Source organism: Silene latifolia, chromosome Y (assembly GCF_048544455.1).
Source record: "Silene latifolia isolate original U9 population chromosome Y, ASM4854445v1, whole genome shotgun sequence".
Lineage (NCBI taxonomy): Eukaryota > Viridiplantae > Streptophyta > Magnoliopsida > Caryophyllales > Caryophyllaceae > Silene > Silene latifolia.
The window spans coordinates 126,363,552-126,385,512 of record NC_133538.1 but is presented as its reverse complement, the minus strand read 5'-3'; the positions used below and the strand labels follow the sequence as shown (position 1 = coordinate 126,385,512).

The window sequence follows — 21,961 nt, the reverse complement described above, 5'->3', positions numbered from 1 at the left end:
ACCTTCTTCTATTTTCTTCTTCATTTCTCTACTTATGTCGACATCATCCTCAATGTGGGGAAACCACCAGATTGAAGGCCTTAATTTTAAGAATCAATGTTGCAATCGTTGTCACAAAAACGCTATTATCAAGATTTCCGGGTCAGTAACTAATCCAAAGAAAGCGTATTTTAAGTGTTTAGATTGCAATCATTTTGTGTCGTGGTTGACTGAAGATCATTTGACAATAACAAAAAAGTTGAAGATAGCATGTGAAGATGAAGGTGATGATGCATCAAGTAGAAATGTCATGAAAGAGCAAGTGATAGGTATAAAAAAAGAGATTTCTGAAATGTCAAGGATGATGAAGTTTTATTTCAAGTGTATCTTGTATTTGTTTGTTTTTCTTATGTTAGCCATTGTCATGAAGTAGTGAGTATTTTCAGAAAATGTATGAATTTGCATCAGTTGCTATGTATTCCAGAAGTTTAAGAAATTTCAGAATTTAAAACCGTCATGTTTTTTGAATTAAACAAGGTTCAAATAGTCAATTAACATAATCATCCAACATAAAAAAATGTCTTCAAAAACGTACAAAATAAATGAAAACAAACACAAATTAGTCTCCCGACTACTGGTCATCCTCTTCCTCGCTATCAGTATACACACCATCTGCTCTACGCTGAACACGATCACCGGGTGTTTGACGAGGTCCTCTATGCCTTTGTATCTCCCTAGCCCTCTCAACAAATGGATCGAAGTTCTTCATCATCTTGCGGAAATAGGCAAGTTGTTTCTTGTCATCGACAATCTTTCCGGCTTCGGCAAACTGAAACATTACAGCACGTGCAGTCTTTAAATTGACAAAAATAACTAAGACATTTTAAAAATTATTGACAGTAAGAAAATTAAACAATTATTACAACAACGGTAAGTAAAATTATTACCTCAGCAGGAATATCAAAATCATCATGTGCAGCGGGGGCATCATGGTGGTCGGGATCAATGATCAACGGGTGAGAATTCCCATTATACCAATCCTCATAATCTGGCGCCGTCTCACCCGGGAAACTAACAGGTCTCGATCTACGAGAAAGGTGAACCAAGTGATCCTCCCAGCAATCTCAAATATGATCAGCCACCGCAGTCCCGACACTAACCTCGTACCCTATCCCCGAAGAAGGACGATGCGCTACCGTTCTCATAATGGGATTGGGTATTATCTGCACATACCCAAACTGTCGTAAACACCGATCAGGCTGGTACGGCTCGGCTATGTCCATGAAACGAACACAACCGGCAAACAGAGTACGAGGATGATACTCCTCTTGACGCGGCCCGTACGGATCCCACCTAATGAAAGTATAAGTAAACCCATCAAACAACCTCCAATACTCCAACAATTTCTCCGCATTTTGAGCGAAGGGACCAACGGATCTCCAAGAACACGTACGAGGCTGAGTAGGGTCAATTACCGAAGGTGGACCGGGACTGAACATAGGAAAATACTCATAGATCCACGACTGCAACAAAGTCAAGCAACCACCAATAGTCTTCACACCAGCACGTGAAACCACACCCAACTGTCGGTACATGAAGGCTAGTACACCGGCTCCCCAAGCGTAGTGGTGTACACAATCAGTATCATTCACTAAAGGAAACAACTGAGGACGTAACCTATCACCTGATTTGTCGACAAAAAGTGTCGATCCCAACACCGCAGCAAAAAATGTGCACCCCCATACTCCAAGTGCCTTACCAGGACCACTTAAGGTATGAGAACGTCACCATCTCGGTTACCCGAGGCAATGATAACCAAATGACAATAAAGAAATATAATTTAAATAGCAATACGGTTTAAAGTGATTACATGATCAAAACCAAAACTCTTAAACTGAAATACAAGGTTCTCAGACGATCTACTGGTAAAACTATCAAAGCTATAAAACATCATCTGATACACCGGAAGACTTCTAACGGCCACGTGATGACTCATCCCAGCTATCCCATACGCGTCATAACATACCTGCTCAATAACTGCTCACCATCCCCGAATGAATCACCACAGTTTTTAAAACATTTAAACGGGGTCAGTACTAATTACACAATCAAAGCCACACTAAAACAATCATACAAATAGCTCACACACAATCCCACTCTCCATCTCCAATCACTTCATAACTGACTACACACTAAAGTGTGTAGTCCTGCCAGAGTACCAATCGCAACAGATACTCCTCGCCGCCAGTGGGGGACCGCAGCCATTCCCACCTAAGCCCCGCTCATCTCCATTGAGCGATAAACCCATGTTCATTAATGTGCACATCCCTTCTGTGGCGGGTTCCACAGAAGGCGAATCAAGGGCGTGAAGCCACTCCCCCAAGTGACTCTACTCAGCCAGGGACGCACCCTGAAGAACACAGACAATCAAACAGTAATCACAATACAAAATCAACAACCGTCTGAATCAATCAACAATATGAAACCACAACCGTCTGAATCAACCAACAATCACTAATTACAGCACAATCACCACACATTATATAGCTAATACTGAGTAGGGAAACCCTACCTGGAACAACAATCACCACAGACGGTCACAATCAGCTAATCAACATCGCCCTTCACTGAAATTACTTCCTATCAAACATAGAATCATACAATCACAATCTAACATCAACAATACTCCCCAAAACCCCCAAATTACCCAATTAGGGTTTTAACCAAACTCAATGAAATAACATAAAAGCTATACAAGGATCTTACCCTTGACGCGACGAACTTAACGGCGTAAAAAACACGACTATCCAACCATCTTAGCCTTTGGAATTTGCTAACAACGCGAAGAAGGAGAACTACGTAACTCTTTTTCTCTCTTGAAATGTTTTAGAAAAGTGAAAACCGATTAAGAAAGGTGACGGAATCCTTTTATACTAATCACGTGTTATTAACAAAACCCGGCTAAAAAAACCCGTAAGACCAACTTACTCGATCGAGTAAGTAATCTACTCGATCGAGTGCCCCTTACTCGATCGAGCGCCACACATACTCGATTGAGTACCCATCAGACAGACTACTGTTTCGTATTAAAACATACTTACTTGACAGAGTAAGCCCCACTCGATAGAGTACCCATAGACTCATAAAACCGTAGTATTACAGTCTTCCCTCCTTAAAAGGAACTTCGTGCCCGAAGTTCAACCCATACTAAAAAACAATCATACTAACTCGATCAAGACACAACCACGCAACTAAGAACTCAAAACAAAACTCCAATCTACAAGACATGAACTCGTAACACCAATTCCACCAACTATTCCTATATCCACAACATGGCTCACGATATCGTATCAACTACATTATATCTCTCTCGACACTAACTCCATACCTTACCAACTACCGTCCACAAACGCTGCTAGCTCCGTAACATGTCATCCACTAGGAAATCCAATATCAAGACACTCATGAACATCAAACGGAATGTTACATTCTACCACCCTTAAAAGGAATTTCGTCCTCGAAGTTTACTCACACTCCTAAACATCATCGTCCAATTGCCAAAACTATTGAACTCATAATCATCTTCATTCAACTGTCAACACTATCGAAAAGTACCCATACTCCAAGTGCCTGATACCACTTTGTGACACCCCCATACTCCAAGTGCCTTACCAGGACCACTTAAGGTATGAGAATGTCACCATCTCGGTTACCCGAGGCAATGATAACCAAATGACAATAAAGAAACATAATTTAAATAGCAATACAGTTTAAAGTGATTACATGAACAAAACCAAAACTGTTAAACTGAAATACAAGGTTCTCAGACGATCTACTGATAAAACTATCAAAGCTATAAAACATCGTCTGACACAGCGGAAGACTTCTAACTGCCACGTGATGACTCATCCCAGCTATCCCATACGCGTCTTAACATCCCTGCTCAATAACTGCTCACCATCCCCGAATATTACACCACAGTTTTTAAAACATTTAAACGGGGTCAGTACTAATTACACAATCAAAGCCACACTGAAACAATCATACAAACAACTCACACACAATCCCAGTCTCCATCTCCAATCACCTCATAACTGAATACACACTAAAGTGTGTAGTCCTGCCAGAGTACCAATCGCAACAGATACTCCTCGCCGCCAGTGGGAGACCGCAACCTTTCCCACCTAAGCCCCGCTCATCTCCATTGAGCGATAAACCCATGTTCATTAATGTGCACATCCCTTCCGTGGCGGGTTCCACAGAAGGCGAATAAAGGGCGTGAAGCCACTCTCGCAAGTGACTCCACTTAGCCAGGGACGCACTCCGAAGAACACGGACAATCAAACAGTAATAACAATACAAAATCAACAACCGTCTGAATCAATCAACAATATGAAACCACAACCGTCTGAATCAACCAACAATCACTTATTACAGCACAATCACCACACATTATGTAACTAATACTGCGTAGGAAAACCCTACCTGGAACAACAATCACCACAGACGGTCACAATTAGCTAATCAACATCGCCCTTCACTGAAATTATTTCCTATCAAACATACAATCATACAATCACAATCTAACATCAACAATACTCCCCAAAACCTCCAAATTACCCAATTAGGGTTTTAACCAAACTCAATGAAATAACATAAAAGCTATACAAGGATCTTACCCTTGCGGATGAACTCAACGGCGTAAAGAACACGACGATCCGACCACCTTAGCCTTTGAGATTTGCTAACAACGCAAAGAAGGAGAACTACGTAACTCTTTTTCTCTCTTGAAATGTTTTAGAAAAGTGAAAACTGATTAAGAAAGGTGACGGAATCCTTTTATACTAATCACGCGTTATTAACAAAACCTGGCTAAAAAACCCGTAAGACCAACTTATTCGATCGAGTAAGTAATCTACTCGATCGAGTGCCACACATACTCGATCGAGTACCCATCAGACAGACTACTGTTTCGTATTAAAACAAACTTACTCGACAGAGTAAACCCCACTCGATAGAGTACCCATAGACTCATAAAACCGTAGTATTACAAAAAACCCCTGAGCAAAAACAACATCACAACTAGCTGCCGCCATGTTACAAACTGCATCTACCAATATACCCCCACTCTTGTAAATAGGGGCCTTCTTACTAGGGTTTAACGGCAACCACAACTCGTTTGCTTAAATCCCAAAGAAGCCACAAACAAACATTAGGGGATCCGCCAAAGTCCCGTCCTTACTCTCCACCTTACAACAGTTACCATCAACCCGAACACCTAAGATCTGCGCAACATCGTGAAGGAGTATGGACATCTCCCCAAAAGGCATGTGAAAACTGTTGGTGTCGGGTTGCCATCTCTCAACGAAAGCAGAAATAAGGGGCATGTTAAAATGCTCGGCCATGGAATCTAATAGGTGAGAAAGACCACTACCTTCATAAATAGTCTGAACGGCCGAAAGTAGTTGCCACTCAACAACCTCGTCCTACCAAACCGGTAGTAACCCGTCAAAACTGGCCGACCGACCTCATTAGGAGTCAGCCATAAGGTGTTGGCAATGTGGCCCCCAAAGCTAGGAATCACGTGGGGAAACATCGGACCACCCGGAACACGATCGGAAATCAACCAAGAGACATCCTTACCCGACTTCTTCTTATTCGGAGCCACGACACTACTAGAACTACCATCCGACATCCGATGAAAACGCCCCTCCTCATCCCGTCTACGAGGCACCCTACGCACTCGCTCATCACCCGCCTCCTCCTCACCTATTACATCACCAGACCGAGCCACCTCCTCCAACTGCTCCGCAGTCCACGACTGGGTACTACCATCTCCAACCTCAGACTCAAACTGGAGCCCCTTTCGAGCTTGAACGTGACGGTCTTTTCCTCCACCGGCCATCTATTCAAAAAATAATAAAAACGCATTTATTACTTAAATTAATAAAACAAAGAATTTATAAATATAAGTTTAAGTAAATTAAAAAAATAAAATAAAACAAAATATCTCCGAACGGGGTTTATTAGTAATAATTAATTAATATTTTACGAAAACAAAATGAGACGGAATTTTTTTTTTAAAAAAATTGAAAAATAAAATAAATAAATTTACAACGAGTTCGCCACGGACGAGAATTATTATTAATAATTTTTTAGTTTTTAACGCTAACAAAACAAGACGGAAAAATAAGTTTTTAAAAATTTAAAAAATAAAATAAATAATTGTACAGCGAGTTCGCCACGCACGAGGTTTATTATTAATAATTTATTAGTTTTTAACGATAACAAAACAAGACGGAAAAATAAGTTAAAAAAAAAACGAGAAATTCAAAAAAAAAAAAGAAAAAAAAACGCGAAAATGGGCTTGGACGAAGAATATTTTCGTCCAGGTCCAGGCCCAGACGAAAATGTTTTTCGTCCAAGACCCATAATAGACGAAGAACATTTTCGTCTGGGCCTGGAACTGGACAAAAATGTTCTTCGTCCCAGCCCAGGTTTGTTGTTGTTTTTTTTTTTTTCGTTTTTTTTTTTGATTTTTGCGATTGTTTTTTTTGCAAAACGGTTATTAATCCGATTCAAATCAAGGCATCTATCCTAATTCCGTCTACAATAAAGGCATCTATCATAATTCCGTCACAAATTTACAAACTAAGAAAATACTAAAAAAAAATATTAATAACAATCATATACCTTGTTGAATGTTTGAATTTGATGACGGAAATGATGCGGTCGAAACGGTTTTTTGTTGTTATGTGAGTCGGGTATTTTTTTTTCAAAATTTGGAAGTGTGAAAGGTTAGTTTTTGAATAATATAGAAAATATAAGGGGAGTGTGAGGGAGGGGCAATTTTGAAAGTTCATTAAAATTGTCGACGATAATTAGTAAATTGTCGACGATCTTTAGTAGGCAGGTTTCAGACATTAACTCATTTGGACCGAGCAACAAGGATTTTAGGGCCTTATCAAGATCCCAAACCCGGCAAAATCCGGACATATTATTTACCCATCACATGAAACAACTAGCCTAGTAATCAACTTTTTTATCCAATATATATGACAAGATTACCGGAAGATAGTTTACTCATTAAGTATGTAGTGGCGGAGCCCCGTAAGGGCTAGTATGAGCGGTTGCTCGCTGAATGATGGTAAATTTGAAGATTCTAATTGAAATTTCCGATTATTTTTATACTTTGCACCACACCACTACATTAGTAATTCGAGTTCGCCACTTTTTTTTATCTGGTGTGAAAAAAGAGCTGAAAGATTTTGATGTTAATGGGATTTAAACCCACCTAAATACCATCTCTCATTAATTTACCAATTAAGTTAATTGACATATACATCGACTTCGCCATTGTAAGTACAACTACTACAGTACTACTATGGGTCTAGATCAGTTTGGTCACTTGGTGTCATGTTCACTCAATATTCTAATTCAAGTTGTACACAAACCTTTTTTTTTTTTTAAGGAAAGGAAACTAGGTTAATCGAAATCAACCTATAACATCCTCGCGGATGAAAGCGGTAAAAGAAAGGCAAAGACTTTCATGCTTGTCTCTTATATATAAATCTGAGAGGTACTGATGACAGACATGACAGTGATGCTCGATTGCTCCCACCTGATTTGGGTTGTCGAGCTATGATAGGGGCTTCTCGGTCAGTGTTGTTTTATGGAAAGCTATCTGATTTGGTGCTGGTGTTGGTAAGTTTTGTGTTGTCAGCTTCCTGTGAAGGATGTAGCATTGGATTTTCTTCTCTGTCTTATGGGTTTCAATGGTTTTTCTGTTTGGTGGTTGAGATTTGGACGAGGTTGGTTGCGTGGGATTTGGTTGTGGCGATGGTTGGGTTAGCTGCGGTGGTCCCGCCCCTTTATTTTATCCCCCTACTTGCAAATGAAGGGTCTTTGTTGGAATTGTCGGGGTCTAAATAATTCGCTCGCCCCTACAATTCCTAAAGTGAGAGCGATCCTTTCTTCTAGTTCTTTTGATTTTATTTTTCTTATGGAAACAAAATGTAATAGTAGTCCGTTGTTTCGTGCCTTTGGTTTTAATTTTAGTGTAGGTGTAGATGCCCTTGGTTCCAAGGGAGGTCTATGGTTTGGAATTAGAAATTCAAGCCATTTTGTCCGTTTGTATGATTGTCAAAATTTCATCATTGTGAAAGTTATACAATGTAAGGGGAAACCTTGGTATTTGTGTCTTGTTTAGGGTGAGTCTCGGGGTTCACAAACGAGAGCAAGTATGGAATAGTCTTGGGGAATGGCTTGCTAAGCTTGTGTTGGAGCTTGTGTCCTCCACAAATTAGTGTGATAACATTTGTAAATCTCTTAGAGGTTCACAAGGGTATACTTCGTATATTTAATCAGTTGATTAACGTTTACCTAATAACGGTTGGCTTGCTAGAAAGTTTGACGTTATTATCATACAGATGGCGGTGATCAACTGGTCCCTAAAGGTCACACCTATAGGATGTGTTTGAGAAATGTGGTTATAGAAATATAATCACATTGATGCCCAATATGACTAAAAAGTTAGTCAATGTGTTGATGAGATAATTATTTAATGAAAATTAAATAATATTAGTTGAGACGAATTAATCATCAATTAATTCGTAAATTAAATATAATAAGTTATATTTAATTAAATGTATATAATGTTAGCTTGGACGAATTAATCTGTTAATTCGTAATTAAATATAATCAGCTATATTTAATATCAACAAGATGAATGTGTCATAGTGGTAATAGTGAGGGTACACAAACCAAGAGGTCTTGGGTTCGATCCTCACTAGATGACAATTCAACACATATTATATATTTTTTGGAAATACCAAAAATAAGGAGGAGATACTCCTTATTTCGGTCGATTTAATAAAATTAGGAAGGATTTTTCTTTCCTAATTGACTCCAAGTTTCGGTCTGTATAAAAAGAAAGGGAGAGAATTATTTCTACCCTAATACTTTTTCTTGACCTTGTCTCCTCTCTCTCATCAGAAAAAACACAAAAACAACTAAATTTTACAGAAAATTTTAGATCGATTTCTAGCATAATCAAGGGGCATATCTCATATCGTCTTGGGTGCAACTAATAGGCGAATATCAATTTTGATATTGTTCTTAGGCCAATTTTGCTAGGACCGAAGGTTAATTCTAAATCCTTTATACTTTGTTTATGTATTTTGTTTATGACCATTGATCATCATTGTTAAATTCGTTATAATCCCTCTAGTTTAAGGGAAGTATACAGATGATTTCCCACAAGTGGTATCAGAGCACTAGGCCACGTTTTTTAATCTTGATGATTTTCATAAATTTGTATGTGAACAATGAGGTTTTTCGAAATATTTTAGGGTTTCAAATTTTTTTGGTTCGGCAAATTTTTTTTTTGTGCCGAATTTGTTTTTTTTCCTGCCGTTTTTTTTCCTTTTAGTTTGATGATATTTTTCCATTATATTTTTCATATTATAGTTTATAATCAGTTAAAATTATCATATGAAGAATTGGTAGTTTTTGATTTAATGCAGATTAAGTTAATATTAAATGGAATCGTCATGTTTATGATGAAAAGATTGTTTTTGTTATATAGTTTTTGGCATATAAATTAATCATGTTTATTATTTCATATGCTAATCATGTTCTAATAGCAAATGTAAACAATTTTGTCATCAAATCTTGTTTTAGGGCTAATTGCCGGAAAAGAAAGAAAAAAAAAGAGGGAGGACGTTTTTTTTAGGGTTTGCCATAGAAAAAAAAAAAAAAAATTTTTTGTTGTGTTTTTTTTGGTAAGCCGAGAAGAAAAAAAAATAAAAGGAAAGTTTTGTTTTCTTGTTTTTTTTGCCATATTGCCGAAAGAATAAAATATGGAAAGTTTTTTTTTTATATTTCCTAATTGCCGAATAAAAAAAAGGGGGGCTGTTTTTTTCCAGCCGTGTGGAGCTGAAATTATAAAAAAAAAAATTTTTTTGTTTATTTTTCAGCCGAGACCAAATTATAATTGGTTTTTGTTTTTGTTTTTTATTTATTTTGGCCAATTAGTTATTGTGAATCGGTTCACAATTTAAAGATACCGAGTTATTTTAAAGCAGTTTAAAATTTTGACGGACAGAATTGATATTACAAGTTTAATATGGATTAAGAATGAAATTAATGTGATTAATTGCGGAATTGTCACTTAATTTAATTTAAATAGGTGGTTTGGATAAATTAATCAACATAATTAAGGAATTGTGTTATGTATGTTTAATTTATTTTAGTTGATGCTTTTAATTTTGTTGAATGAATCGAATGAATGAATTTTATTTACGTATTTATTTTTGCAATCGGTTGTAATTTGTAATACTTAGTGTGGCCTTAGTCAAATTATGTTTTCGTAATGAAAGAAACATGATTTTTATGTAATTATGAGATCTCGAATCTCCTTTATTTTAGTTTTGGGTTTTGAAATTAGAATGTAATAAATAGGTCAATTATGTAATTTTATTTATTGTAATTTCAAAGAAGACTAAAGATGAAGATTGGAGCTCACTCCCACTACATGGATCAAGATGGAACATCAAGACAAGCTTCTCGGGTCCAAGGATGGATTCCAAACTTGTATTTATTGTTCATTTTGATAGGATAGGCCACACTAGGACTTTTACTGTTTATTTTTACGTTTTCATTCTTATTGCTTTTCATTCACATGTTAGTTTATGCATCATATTCCGCCTAAAACCAAACCACCTACTACTAAAATGCATGAAAATTGACTCATATAGGTTGTATGTTAGTTTTCATGGACATGCAGATGTCACAGTCTTTAAGCCATCACCTTAGTTTAATCATTCTCGCATGCTAGATTATAGTTCACGTAAAATGAATTTAAATAAAGTTGATGGGATCTTCCTCTAAAACGGAAATTGAGATTAGTCTTTATAAGGGCAAACATCTATGAATCCCTTCTTCGTCGGTAGGCCTAATATGACCCCTTCTACGTTGGGTAAGTAGTTGTGTTGACTTAGTTTACCTCAACATCATAGTCCGAAGAGTTTCTCGTGATTATGATGGACTATAGATAGAATTTACAGAAATTTATCGACCAAGAATTCTAACGGTAGAATTAGCTAAAAGGTTAGCTTATCAATTTACAGAGAATTGAGTCTTGAGGTCATTTATATAATTCTTGAGGGAGGTCAATTGTATAAATTTTTTTTTGAGTCTTTCCGTTATGACATTAGCTCATTAGACTTAAAATTAAAACGATGCACATACTTATTATTTTATTCTTCTTTCGCAGTGTAGAACACGTTTATTATCGATAATACTGTTACAACAAATGGTTGAAAATAACGCAATCCCAATGCCTAGTGCCACACTAGATCGTTCGTCCTGGCTAAAAATGTTCATGGACCAAATGAATCAGTCCACTCGACTGAAGAATGATGGGTCCAATTTTGCGGACCGGGAGGCGGCACTACGAGAATCGCCGCCATCGCCGACGGTAAGCTCAGGTATTTAACTGAGCCAATACCAGCCAACCCAGGCCCAAATGCAGGAGTCAACGAGTCACTCGTTTATAGTGATTTCGTTATGGAAGCGGGTGCGATAAAGAACGTACTCATCTTTGCAATGGAAACCAATTTGCAGAGACGCTTCATTGCCCAAGGTGCAAACAATATTTTCACCACGCTCACTAACGAGTTCTCAAAGGCACCGAGAATCGTTACATATGAGCATACCTGTCGCTTCTTTGATGCGAAACTCCAGAAGGGCCAACCGGTTAGCCCACACATTCTTCACATGATTGAGAATGTCGAGAAGCTGGAGGCACTGAATTGTAAAATTAGTGAGAGCATTGTCATTGACCGAATGCTTCATTCTCTTCACGATGGTTTTGCCCTTTTCAGGGTGAACTACTATATGAATAACTTGAAAAAGAGTCCTCATGAGCTACACTCCCTTCTCGTACAAACCGAGAAGGATATGAAATTGAGTGGGAGCGTGAAACAGGATGTTCTCACGATTTACAAAGGTAAAGGTAAGGGCAAGGCTCATGGCGACCTAGCTGTAGGTAAGCCAAAGTTTAAGAAGCCAGGAAACGGTAAGAGTGCGCCTGGTGAGACTAGTGGCTCACAGGGTAAGACAAAGAGCAAGGGCGGTGACATAGAGTGCCACCATTGTCACAAGACTGGACATTGGAGGAGGAACTATCCCGTCTACCGTGAGGACATCAAGGCAGGCCGCGTCGTTCCTGTTGGTATGTAATCTTATATTCATATGATTGAGATTGACCATGCAAGTTTCGGAACTTGGGTACTAGATACTGGTTGTGGTTCTCATTTGTGTAATCATTTGTAAGGCCTAAATAACATCATACCTCTCGAAAAAGGTGATGTGGACCTGCGAGTCGGGAATGGAGCACGAGTTGCTGCTGCCTCGAAGGGAACATATGTAATCCAACTCCCTAGTGGTTTTAGTTATCTTTAAATAACTGTTACTATGTACCCAGTTTATCTAAGAATATTATTTCTCTTTCCGTACTTGCTAAAGACGGTTTTGCATTTTCAATAAAGGATAATAGTTGTATTTTCTCTTTTAATGAAATGATTTATGGCAAAGCAGTTTCCATGAACGAAATTTACATCTTAGATCAAACCACGGAAGTATTACACATGAATAATAAGAAATTAAAGGTTGGTGACAAATATCAAACATATCTATGGCATTGTCGAATGGGACACATAAATGAGAAACGCGTGAAGAAACTCGTCGATAATGGGACTATTCCCGCATTCGATTTTTCTACATATGGCACGTGTGAATCATGTCTCATTGGCAAGATGACTAGAATTTCCTTCAAAGGTGTTGTAATGCGCGCTAGTGACCTATTAGGAGTCATACATACGGACGTATGTGGACCTATGTCAATTACCGCTAGAGATGGCTATAGATATTTTATCACTTTCACAGACGATTTGAGTAGATACGGATATGTCTACTTAATGAAGCATAAAAGTGAGTCCTTTGAGAAATTCAAGGAATACCAGAATAGGGTACAGAACCAACTGGGTAGAAAGATTAAAGCACTCCGTTCATATCGGGGTGGCGAATATCTTTCAAATGAGTTTGATCAACACCTGAAAGACTGTGGAATCGTTTTGCAGTTAACTCCACCTGGAACACCTCAATTGAATGGTGTGTCCGAACGGTGAAATTGAACCTTACTTGATATGGTTCAATCCATGATGAGTCACACGGAAGTGCCTGATTCATTATGGGGTTATGCTCTTTTGTCAGCCGCTCTTATACTTAACCGAAGTCCGTCTAAAGCTGTCGACAAGACTCCATTTGAAATGTGGAAGGGAACGGTCCCCAACTTGTCCTTTATTCGGGTTTGGGGCTGCGAGGCTTATGTCAAGTGGATACACGAGGATAAGCTCGGCCCGCGATCGGTCAAGACATACTTTATAGGTTATCCAAAAGAAACATTTGGTCATTACTTCTATTCGCCTATCGAACATCGAGTTTTTGTTGCGGCTAGTGCGACGTTCTTAGAGAAAGAATTTCTCGAGAACAAGTCGAGTAATAGAACCTTCGAGCTGTCAGAGATTCAAGAACCAACAACCGAGGAACAGATGGAGGAAGTTGTACCTCCAACTGATGATACGGTTAATATTCCTGAGGAACCTAGGAGGTCGGGTAGAGACTCTCATCCTCCGGACAGATACATTGGTATGGTCGAGGAGAATGACGTTTTACTTCTAGAAAGTAATGAACCCGCAACCTATAAAGGTGCTATGGCCTGTTTCGACTCAAAGCTATGGCTTGAAGCCATGCAATCCGAGATGGACTCCATGTATGAGAATAACGTATGGGATTTAGTTGATTTACCTAATAAGGTAAAACCTCTACAGTGCAAATGGCTTTACAAAATAAAGCGTTCTGTAGACGCGCAACCAGATATCTATAAGGCACGACTTGTGGCAAAAGGTTTCACTCAAGTGCAAGGATTGCATTATGATGAGATTTTTGCACCTGTAGTCATGCTACGTTCCATTCGGATAATCTTAGCGATTGCCGCATTTCATGATTATGAAATTTGGCAAATGGATGTGAAAACCGCCTTCTTAAACGGTTATTTGGAGGAAGAGTTGTACATGGTGCGACCCGAAGGTTTCATAGATCCTGAGCATCCTAAGAAAGTATGCAAGCTTAAGCGTTCCATTTATGGACTTAAGCAAGCTTCTCGGAGTTGGAATCATCGTTTCGACCAAGTGATGAAAGAGTATGGTTTCACTCGATCGGTCGAGGAACCATGCTTATATATCAAGTCGAGTGGGAGCAAGATTGTATTCTTGATATTGTATGTCGATGACATACTCTTGATTGGGAATGACATTCCTCTCCTTTCTTCGGTTAAAGAATGGTTGAAGAACCATTTCCAGATGAAAGATCTGGGTGAGGCACAACGTATTTTGGGAATCCGTATCTACCGAGATAGATCACGACGGACGTTATCACTTAGTCATGAGTCTTATTTGGATAAGGTTCTTGAGAGGTTCAGCATGACCAACTCCAAGAAGGGGAACCTTCCTATGACGACTGGGATGCAGTTGAGCAAGTCTCAGTCACCCACGACGCCTGAAGGGATTGAGCACATGAGTCGTGTTCCTTATGCATCTGCAATAGGATCGATCATGTATGCCATGATATGCACACGTCCAGACGTGGCATATGAATTGAGTATGACGAGTCGGTACCAAAAGACTCCAGGTGAAACACACTGGATAGCAGTCAAAAATATCCTCAAGTACCTACGGAGGACTAAGGATTGGGTATTGACTTATGGAGGCGATACTAAGCTATGCAAGAATCGGTTACGCAGATGCTTAGCTTCAAACGGATCGAGATGATTCAAAATCTCGGTCCGGGTTCGTCTTCACTCTTAATGGTCTGCGGTCACCGTGGAAGAGTTCCAAACAGTGTTGTTGCAGATTCTACTACTCGAATCCGAGTACTATCTTTGCTTCGGAGGCGGCAAAGGAAGCGATATGGATGCGTCAATTCTTACAAGGGCTTTCGGTAGTTCCTAGTTCGAATGACCCGATCACCATCTATTGTGACAATAGAGGTGCCATCTTCCAGGCTAAGGAGCCAAAGTCTAGCAACAAATCTAGACATGTACTTCGGAAAGCTCACCTGATCCGTGATTACGTGGAGCAAGAAGAGATAGTGATTGACAAGATTGCGATGGATGATAACATCGCGGATCCTATCACCAAACCGTTGAATTATGATAAGCATGTAGGGCATGTTAATTCCATGGGAATTAAACATGTTCATGAGTTGTAGTACTTGATTATGGATTTGACACATTATCTTTTTCATATACTATTTATAACTTCATCGTTTTATATATATAATATTTTGTTTTTCATGTGGATTGTACTGACAACATTGAACGCCACAAAGTGAACTGAATTACATTATATTTGTTTTGGTCCGTAATCGCCAATGTGAGCTGATAACTCCGGCTATTATATTGTGCAGTCGATTGATGGTGGGTTCAACGAGCCATAAGTCAAACGGTTGACTGATCGATCACAGATACGAGATTATGACGATACCTCGTAGGACAACTTTTTGTGACAACGTAATGGAGTCCTAAATGTTTAATAACATTCGGTGCCAGGTCGTGGATAGCACATCCATTGTGTTCCTAGAGTCGATTCTTTTGACTATCGACTGTCTCTTGAGATTAAGGCAGTTTTTGGGTGATTTTGGTTTCTTTCTCACGGTCTGCCGTAGCTGGAGGCTAAGTAGATTTTTTTCTGGGTCATTTCATACTGCGCTTACATCTGCAGGATTCGAGTTGAGGAAAATATCCAACCCTTATCAGGTATAGTTATTTCTTAGGGCCACTCGAGGAGTTGTAACTGAAATGCATGGCCATGCTCGAATGTTGATTCGTTTATCAGTTAAGTTACTCTCTAGTCGGGGAAACCACTCTTGATATTGATCGCTTGTAAAATACGACCTTTGTGAATTCGGATTTGAAAATTGTTTTACATTGAGTGGGATAAATTTTATAGGATATGAGAATCGGTTATCGCACATACACTTGTGAGGACAAGTGGGAGTTTGTTGGAGCTTGTGTCCTCCACAAATTAGTGTGATAACATTTGTAAATCTCTTCCAGGTTCACAAGGGTATACTTCGTATATTTAATCAGTTGATTAACGTTTACCTAATAACGGTTGGCTTGCTAGAAAGTTTGACGTTATTATCATACAGATGGCGGTGATCAACTGGTCCCTAAAGGTCACACCTATAGGATGTGTTTGAGAAATGTGGTTATAGAAATATAATCACATTGATGCCCAATATGACTAAAAAGTTAGTCAATGTGTTGATGAGATAATTATTTAATGAAAATTAAATAATATTAGTTGAGACAATTAATCATCAATTCGTAAATTAAATATAATAAGTTATATTTAATTAAATGTATATAATGTTAGCTTGGACGAATTAATCTGTTAATTCGTAATTAAATATAATCAGCTATATTTAATATCAACAAGATGAATGTGTCATAGTGGTAATAGTGAGGGTACACAAACCAAGAGGTCTTGGGTTCGATCCTCACTAGATGACAATTCAACACATATTATATATTTTTTGGAAAGACCAAAAATAAGGAGGAGATACTCCTTATTTCGGTCAGTTTGGCCGAAAATTAGGAAGGATTTTTCTTTCCTAATTGACTCCAAGTTTCGGTCTGTATAAAAAGAAAGGGAGAGAATTATTTCTACCCTAATACTTTTTCTTGACCTTGTCTCCTCTCTCTCATCAGAAAAAACACAAAAACAACTAAATTTTACAGAAAATTTTAGATCGATTTCTAGCATAATCAAGGGGCATATCTCATATCGTCTTGGGTGCAACTAATAGGCGAATATCAATTTTGATTTTGTTCTTAGGCCAATTTTGCTAGGACCGAAGGTTAATTCTAAATCCTTTATACTTTGTTTATGTATTTTGTTTATGACCATTGATCATCATTGTTAAATTCGTTATAATCCCTCTAGTTTAAGGGAAGTATACAGATGATTTTCCACAGCTTGAACATACTTATTTGTTGATTGTCGATTTTAATCAAGTAGAATATCATGAGGATAAGTGTGGTGGTAGCAGTGGCCCTCTCCGAGGGGCTAATGTTTTCTATGATTGGAAGACGAGTTTGAGTTTAATGGACATTCCTTTTAAAGGTCCTCGCTTTACATGGTGCAACATGAGAGATGGTAAAAATATTATTTTTGAACGTCTTGATAAAGCTCTTGCATCTTGGGATTGGACTACTATTTTTCTGGACTCGGGGGTACAACATTTGCCAATACAAACATCAGACCATGCACCTATTATAATCCAAACGGATCTTACTAAAGCTACTTCTGGTAGGCCTTATAAGCTTCAGGCATGAAACTTCAACTATGATGAGTGTATGAAATTAGTGGAGGAGGGATGGAAAGTACCTATCTCTGGTTAGTTACCATTTCGACTGATGTGAAAGCTTAGTCGTGCTTGGCATAATTTGAAGCACTGGTCGATAAATAAAAGGAAGGGTTGGCTTTATAAATGAACGGATTTTGACACTAACCTGGAGAAGGGTATGGAACAGGCGGTAAGAAATGGGGTAGCGGATTGTTTCTTGCGTACGAATAAGGAGGCCATTGAATTTGCTAGGAATACTGCCTCGTTTTGGAAACAAAGAGCTAAGGTGAAGTGGGCCCGATATAGATGGCGACTCGTGTACTAAATATTTCTTCAACTGGGCTAAATATAGATCAGGCAATAATTTTATTATGGGGATTCGTGATCTGGGTGGTATATGGACCTTTAATGAGAATGACATCAGAAATCTTTTTGTCAATTCCTTTGTCAAGCTTTATAAGGCGGAGAAAGATATTGAATCTTTTGATGATTTTATGCAATGTGAATCTACTATTTTTGAGTCCATTTCTACCTCTCTGTCACCGGATGATTTTGATCACCTCAATAAGCAGTTTTGTGCTAAGGAAGTGCGAAAGGCTGTGTTTCAGCTTTGTCCCCTAAATCACCACGACTCGATGGTATCCCTGCTATTTTCTTTCACAAAAGCTGGCATTTCGTTAAGCATGATGTTATTAATGCTGTTTTATCCGTTTTTAATAATCCTCACATTTTGAAAGAATTTAACCGCACCTTCATTTGTCTTATTCCTAAAGTGAGCAGCCCGGAAATGGTCGATCATTTTCGGCAAATTAGTTTGTGTAATGTTATTATGAAGATTGTTACTAAGTGTATCTCCAATAGACTTAGTAAGGTTATGCCTAAGCTTGTGGGTGAATTTCAAAATGCTTTTGTCCCGGGCCGTAATATTAGTGACAATATTCTTATTGCTAATGAGCTTTTTCGCAAGATTTCTTCTTCTAAATTTGGTAAATATGGGAAGATGGCGTTTAAAGCTGACATGAGTAAGGCCTATGATAGGCTTAATTGGCACTTTATTCGCGCTACTCTGGTAAAGATGAGGTTTCCTGATTGGACCATTAAACTTATTATGAAGTGTATTTATTCTGTTTCCTATGAGATTCTGATCAATGGTATTCCTTCTCAAAAGATTATTCCTTGGTGTGGATTGAGACAAGGTGATCCACTTTCGCCTTATATTTTTGTGATTTGTACGGAGGTTTTATCGCAATGCCTTAGGAAAGAAGAAAGACTTGGTACAATTAAGGGTATTCAAATTTTTAGAGGAAGCCAAGCTATTTCCCACTTATTCTTTGCTGATGATTCCATATTTTTCTTGGAAGGAAAATCTTCTTCTTCGTGCTCGACTTTGGCTTCTACTATATCAAATTATTGTCGAGGCTCAGGCAAGCGAATTAATGAAGCAAAATGTGCCATTATCATTAGTCCAAGCTCGTCTCTGTCATTTGCACAAGATTGTTTCAAAATTTTTCGAGTCTCGCCTACGGCTGAAATGGGAAAATATTTGGAGTTTCCAACTGATATTGGTATTTCTGAGTATGGTAAGTCTAAAAGAGATATTTTCAACTTTCTTATTGATAATGTTAAGAAGAGAATGTCCTCCTGGAATGGTCTTTTACTCTCGTCGGCTGGTCGCCTTTCTTTGATTTCTTCTATCCTCTCTTCTCTTTCCACGTACTTTCTATCGGTATTTAAAATGCCGGTAAGTGTGACTTCTAAGATTGTTTCTTTATTGTCACAACTTTGGTGAATAGGATCTAGGACGTCTAAGAGGATCTAGGACGTCTAAGAGTATCAGTTGGCGTAGTAAATTATTTTTAAATCAACCGAAAGGTCTTGGGGGACTGGGAATTAGAAACACCAGATGTTTTAATCAGGCTCTTCTTGCTAAAATCGGGTGGAATATGCTTCATGATCCGTCATCTCTTATTAGTCGAACCATTGGAGTTCAGTTGGGTCTTGATTGGACTAATTGTATTAATTGCGTTGAGACTGTCAAGAGTAAGGACTCATGGATCTGTAAAGGAATCCTTTGGGGCGCTAAAACCTTTACTAAGCACATTGCCTGGATGGTTGATTCTGAGTCCAGTACTTTAGTAAGTTAAGAGTTAAGGACCTTATTTCAAACAGTACTTGGAATGTTGACATGGTAACGTGCTTCTTCGAGGATTGTTTTATTGCTAAAATTCTGGCCATTCCGTTAAGTAAAGAAAATAAAGAAGATTTTGCTTTTTTATAAGGAGTCAAAGAATGGTAATTACTATGTTAAGAAAGGCTACTTTGACATTTGACATGATTTTTTGAACTTCAAGGCTAGTGTTAAGGACTTGTCTCGTATCTCGTCAGGATGTAGGGCTTTTATTAAAAAATGGTTGTGGCATCTCCCTGGACCTAAAAGATGGATTATTCTGCTTTGGAAAATTCTTACACAAACTTTATCTGTTGCGCGTGAACTCGAAAAGAGAGGTATTGGTGATGGCTTCTTTTGTCGTCTTTGTGATAGACAATGTGTTGAATCTTTGGAACATTTGTTTCGGGATTACGAGTTTGTGTCGAGACTATGGAGTGCAAATCATCTTGGCATTAATGCTAATAGTGTCTCAAATATTAGCATTCAAGAATGGATTATAAATTGGCTTAGCTTATTATCAAGGAAGGAAAATAGTATTGATGGGGTTATTTCTTTCATGTGCACTATTTGGACTATATGGGTCACTCGGAATACACACGTTTACAGTAATGAACCCTTGTCTCCTTCCCGCTCGATTCATTTGTATGAACATGAATTGAGTTTGATGATATATGCGGAAAAGGAGAGAGCAGATTCAAGGAAAGACTTGAACAACACTTGTCTTTTGGATGATGATGATTTTAATTTGAAGGTTCTTCATAATGGTAATACCTTTCCTCTTATTGGCCCTGATTTGTGTGAAAATCATTATCTTATCTATACGGATGCTGTTTAGCGATCGAATTTTTCTACGGGTTTGGGATGGGTTGCTAAGGATAATAATGATTTTGGACATTCCGTTTCCGAGAATTTGAAATCGAATTGCTATGCGTAATCTGCCTCTCAAGCTAAAGCCTTAGCTATCCTGGAAGCTCTTAATTGGGCTAAAAGACACCAACTTCTCCACATGTGTGTCTATTCGGATTGTCTGCAGGTTGTTGCCCAATTACTGGGTTTTACTCCGGTTAACATTGACACTAAAGTCATTGTTAGTGACATTATAAGGGTAGACTGTTATTTTCATTGTCTTTCATTTTGCTATGCTCCTAGAAGTTGCAATAAAATGGCTCATAGATTAGCTCAGAGAGCCATTAATATGTAACTCTATTACTTGTCCATCTGTCAAAAAAAAAAAGAAAAAAAAAGAGTCTAACTTGTCATTTGTCGGTTTCTAAGGAGAGGTTACACCAAGTCTCTTTCCTATATATTGTTTTCTTGCACTTAAATTGCTTGTTGAATTGCCTACTTGAGTAAAGTTTGCATCTTTAGTCATATTTCTCCAATTTTTCTTATGAAAATCTCTTTTTTATGTCAACCTTTGTTTGATCATTGTGGATACCATAGTTTGTGATTAGAAGTAAGTTGTGAGTCTTTTGGTCATTAGTTCTTAACTTGTTATGAGCATCTTAGTTACCCTTTTTTTTTTTTTTTTTGCAGCCGTAAAAATAGGTTCCTTATACAAAGCACACCTGCATCTCTAAGTCAGGTACAAACACTACATTATTATTACAAAACTTAAACTAGGGGCGGGGGTTCTTAAAACACGGGGTTTCTTCAAAGAGTCGCTGGAGTAGTACGCTGGGGATGCCATATCTTTCCTTTTTTTCACCATTTGAACCTTAGGAGAGTACCTGCAACAAGACACACTTATGCCACGAGGACATAGAAATTTATGGGAGAGAGATCTACTTTTGGAGAAAGTAGATAAACTGTGTCTTGGAGATTCATCCTTTTGGCTATGATTCTTCTTGGAAATGGCCATTCTCGGGTACCTGCAAAGCATAAGTGTATAAAGGGCATATGATGGTTTCTCGAACGAGTAAATCTTACACTTCTTAGGACGAGCTGAAAATATGAAAGGCTAATGGTCATTAGAATCCTTCTGAACCAAAGAGCAAATAAAAGTAGAGTTATCATGCACTAGAGAGACACAGACTCTTGAATCAGTATCAACACCCCTGATGTTATCATGAGGGATATGAGTACCCGGAAGAGAAAAATTGTCACAAATTGAAGACGCACTTGAAGTCACGGCCTCAGTAGAGGATTCGTTCAAACTTCCGCTAGGAAAGGCAGATTTCACATTTATAATATCAAAAGGAGTCATGTCTTTCATTGCCCCCATCATCTTAGATTTCCACTTTTTAGGTCTTCTCCTCTTCCTCTTCCTCTTCTTACATCGTTCTCTTATACTATCTCTCTCCTCAGTAACCCCGCTCTTAAGAATCCGAATTGTTAAGG

At 38.2% G+C, this 21,961-nt stretch overlaps 1 protein-coding gene across 1 annotated transcript; it reads left to right on the top strand.

The window, feature by feature from the left end:
• The first annotated feature begins 17,822 nt into the window (after positions 1 to 17,822).
• LOC141628862 (uncharacterized) lies at positions 17,823 to 20,456 on the top strand. Its single transcript, XM_074441952.1, has 4 exons — positions 17,823 to 18,089; positions 18,287 to 19,192; positions 19,245 to 19,586; positions 19,803 to 20,456. The coding sequence occupies exons 1-4, from the start codon at positions 17,823 to 17,825 to the stop codon at positions 20,454 to 20,456; spliced, it is 2,169 nt and encodes a 722-aa protein (XP_074298053.1).
• Positions 20,457 to 21,961: the final 1,505 nt, after the last annotated feature.

Coding starts and splice junctions, on each gene's coding strand:
- LOC141628862 (XM_074441952.1), top strand. CDS start 17,823: ATGGGGATTCGTGATCTGGGTGGTATATGGACCTTTAATGAGAATGAC. Junction 18,090..18,286: donor TAAATCACCACGACTCGATG/GTATCCCTGCTA, acceptor GTTATTATGAAG/ATTGTTACTAAGTGTATCTC. Junction 19,587..19,802: donor ATTCTGAGTCCAGTACTTTA/GTAAGTTAAGAG, acceptor TTGAACTTCAAG/GCTAGTGTTAAGGACTTGTC.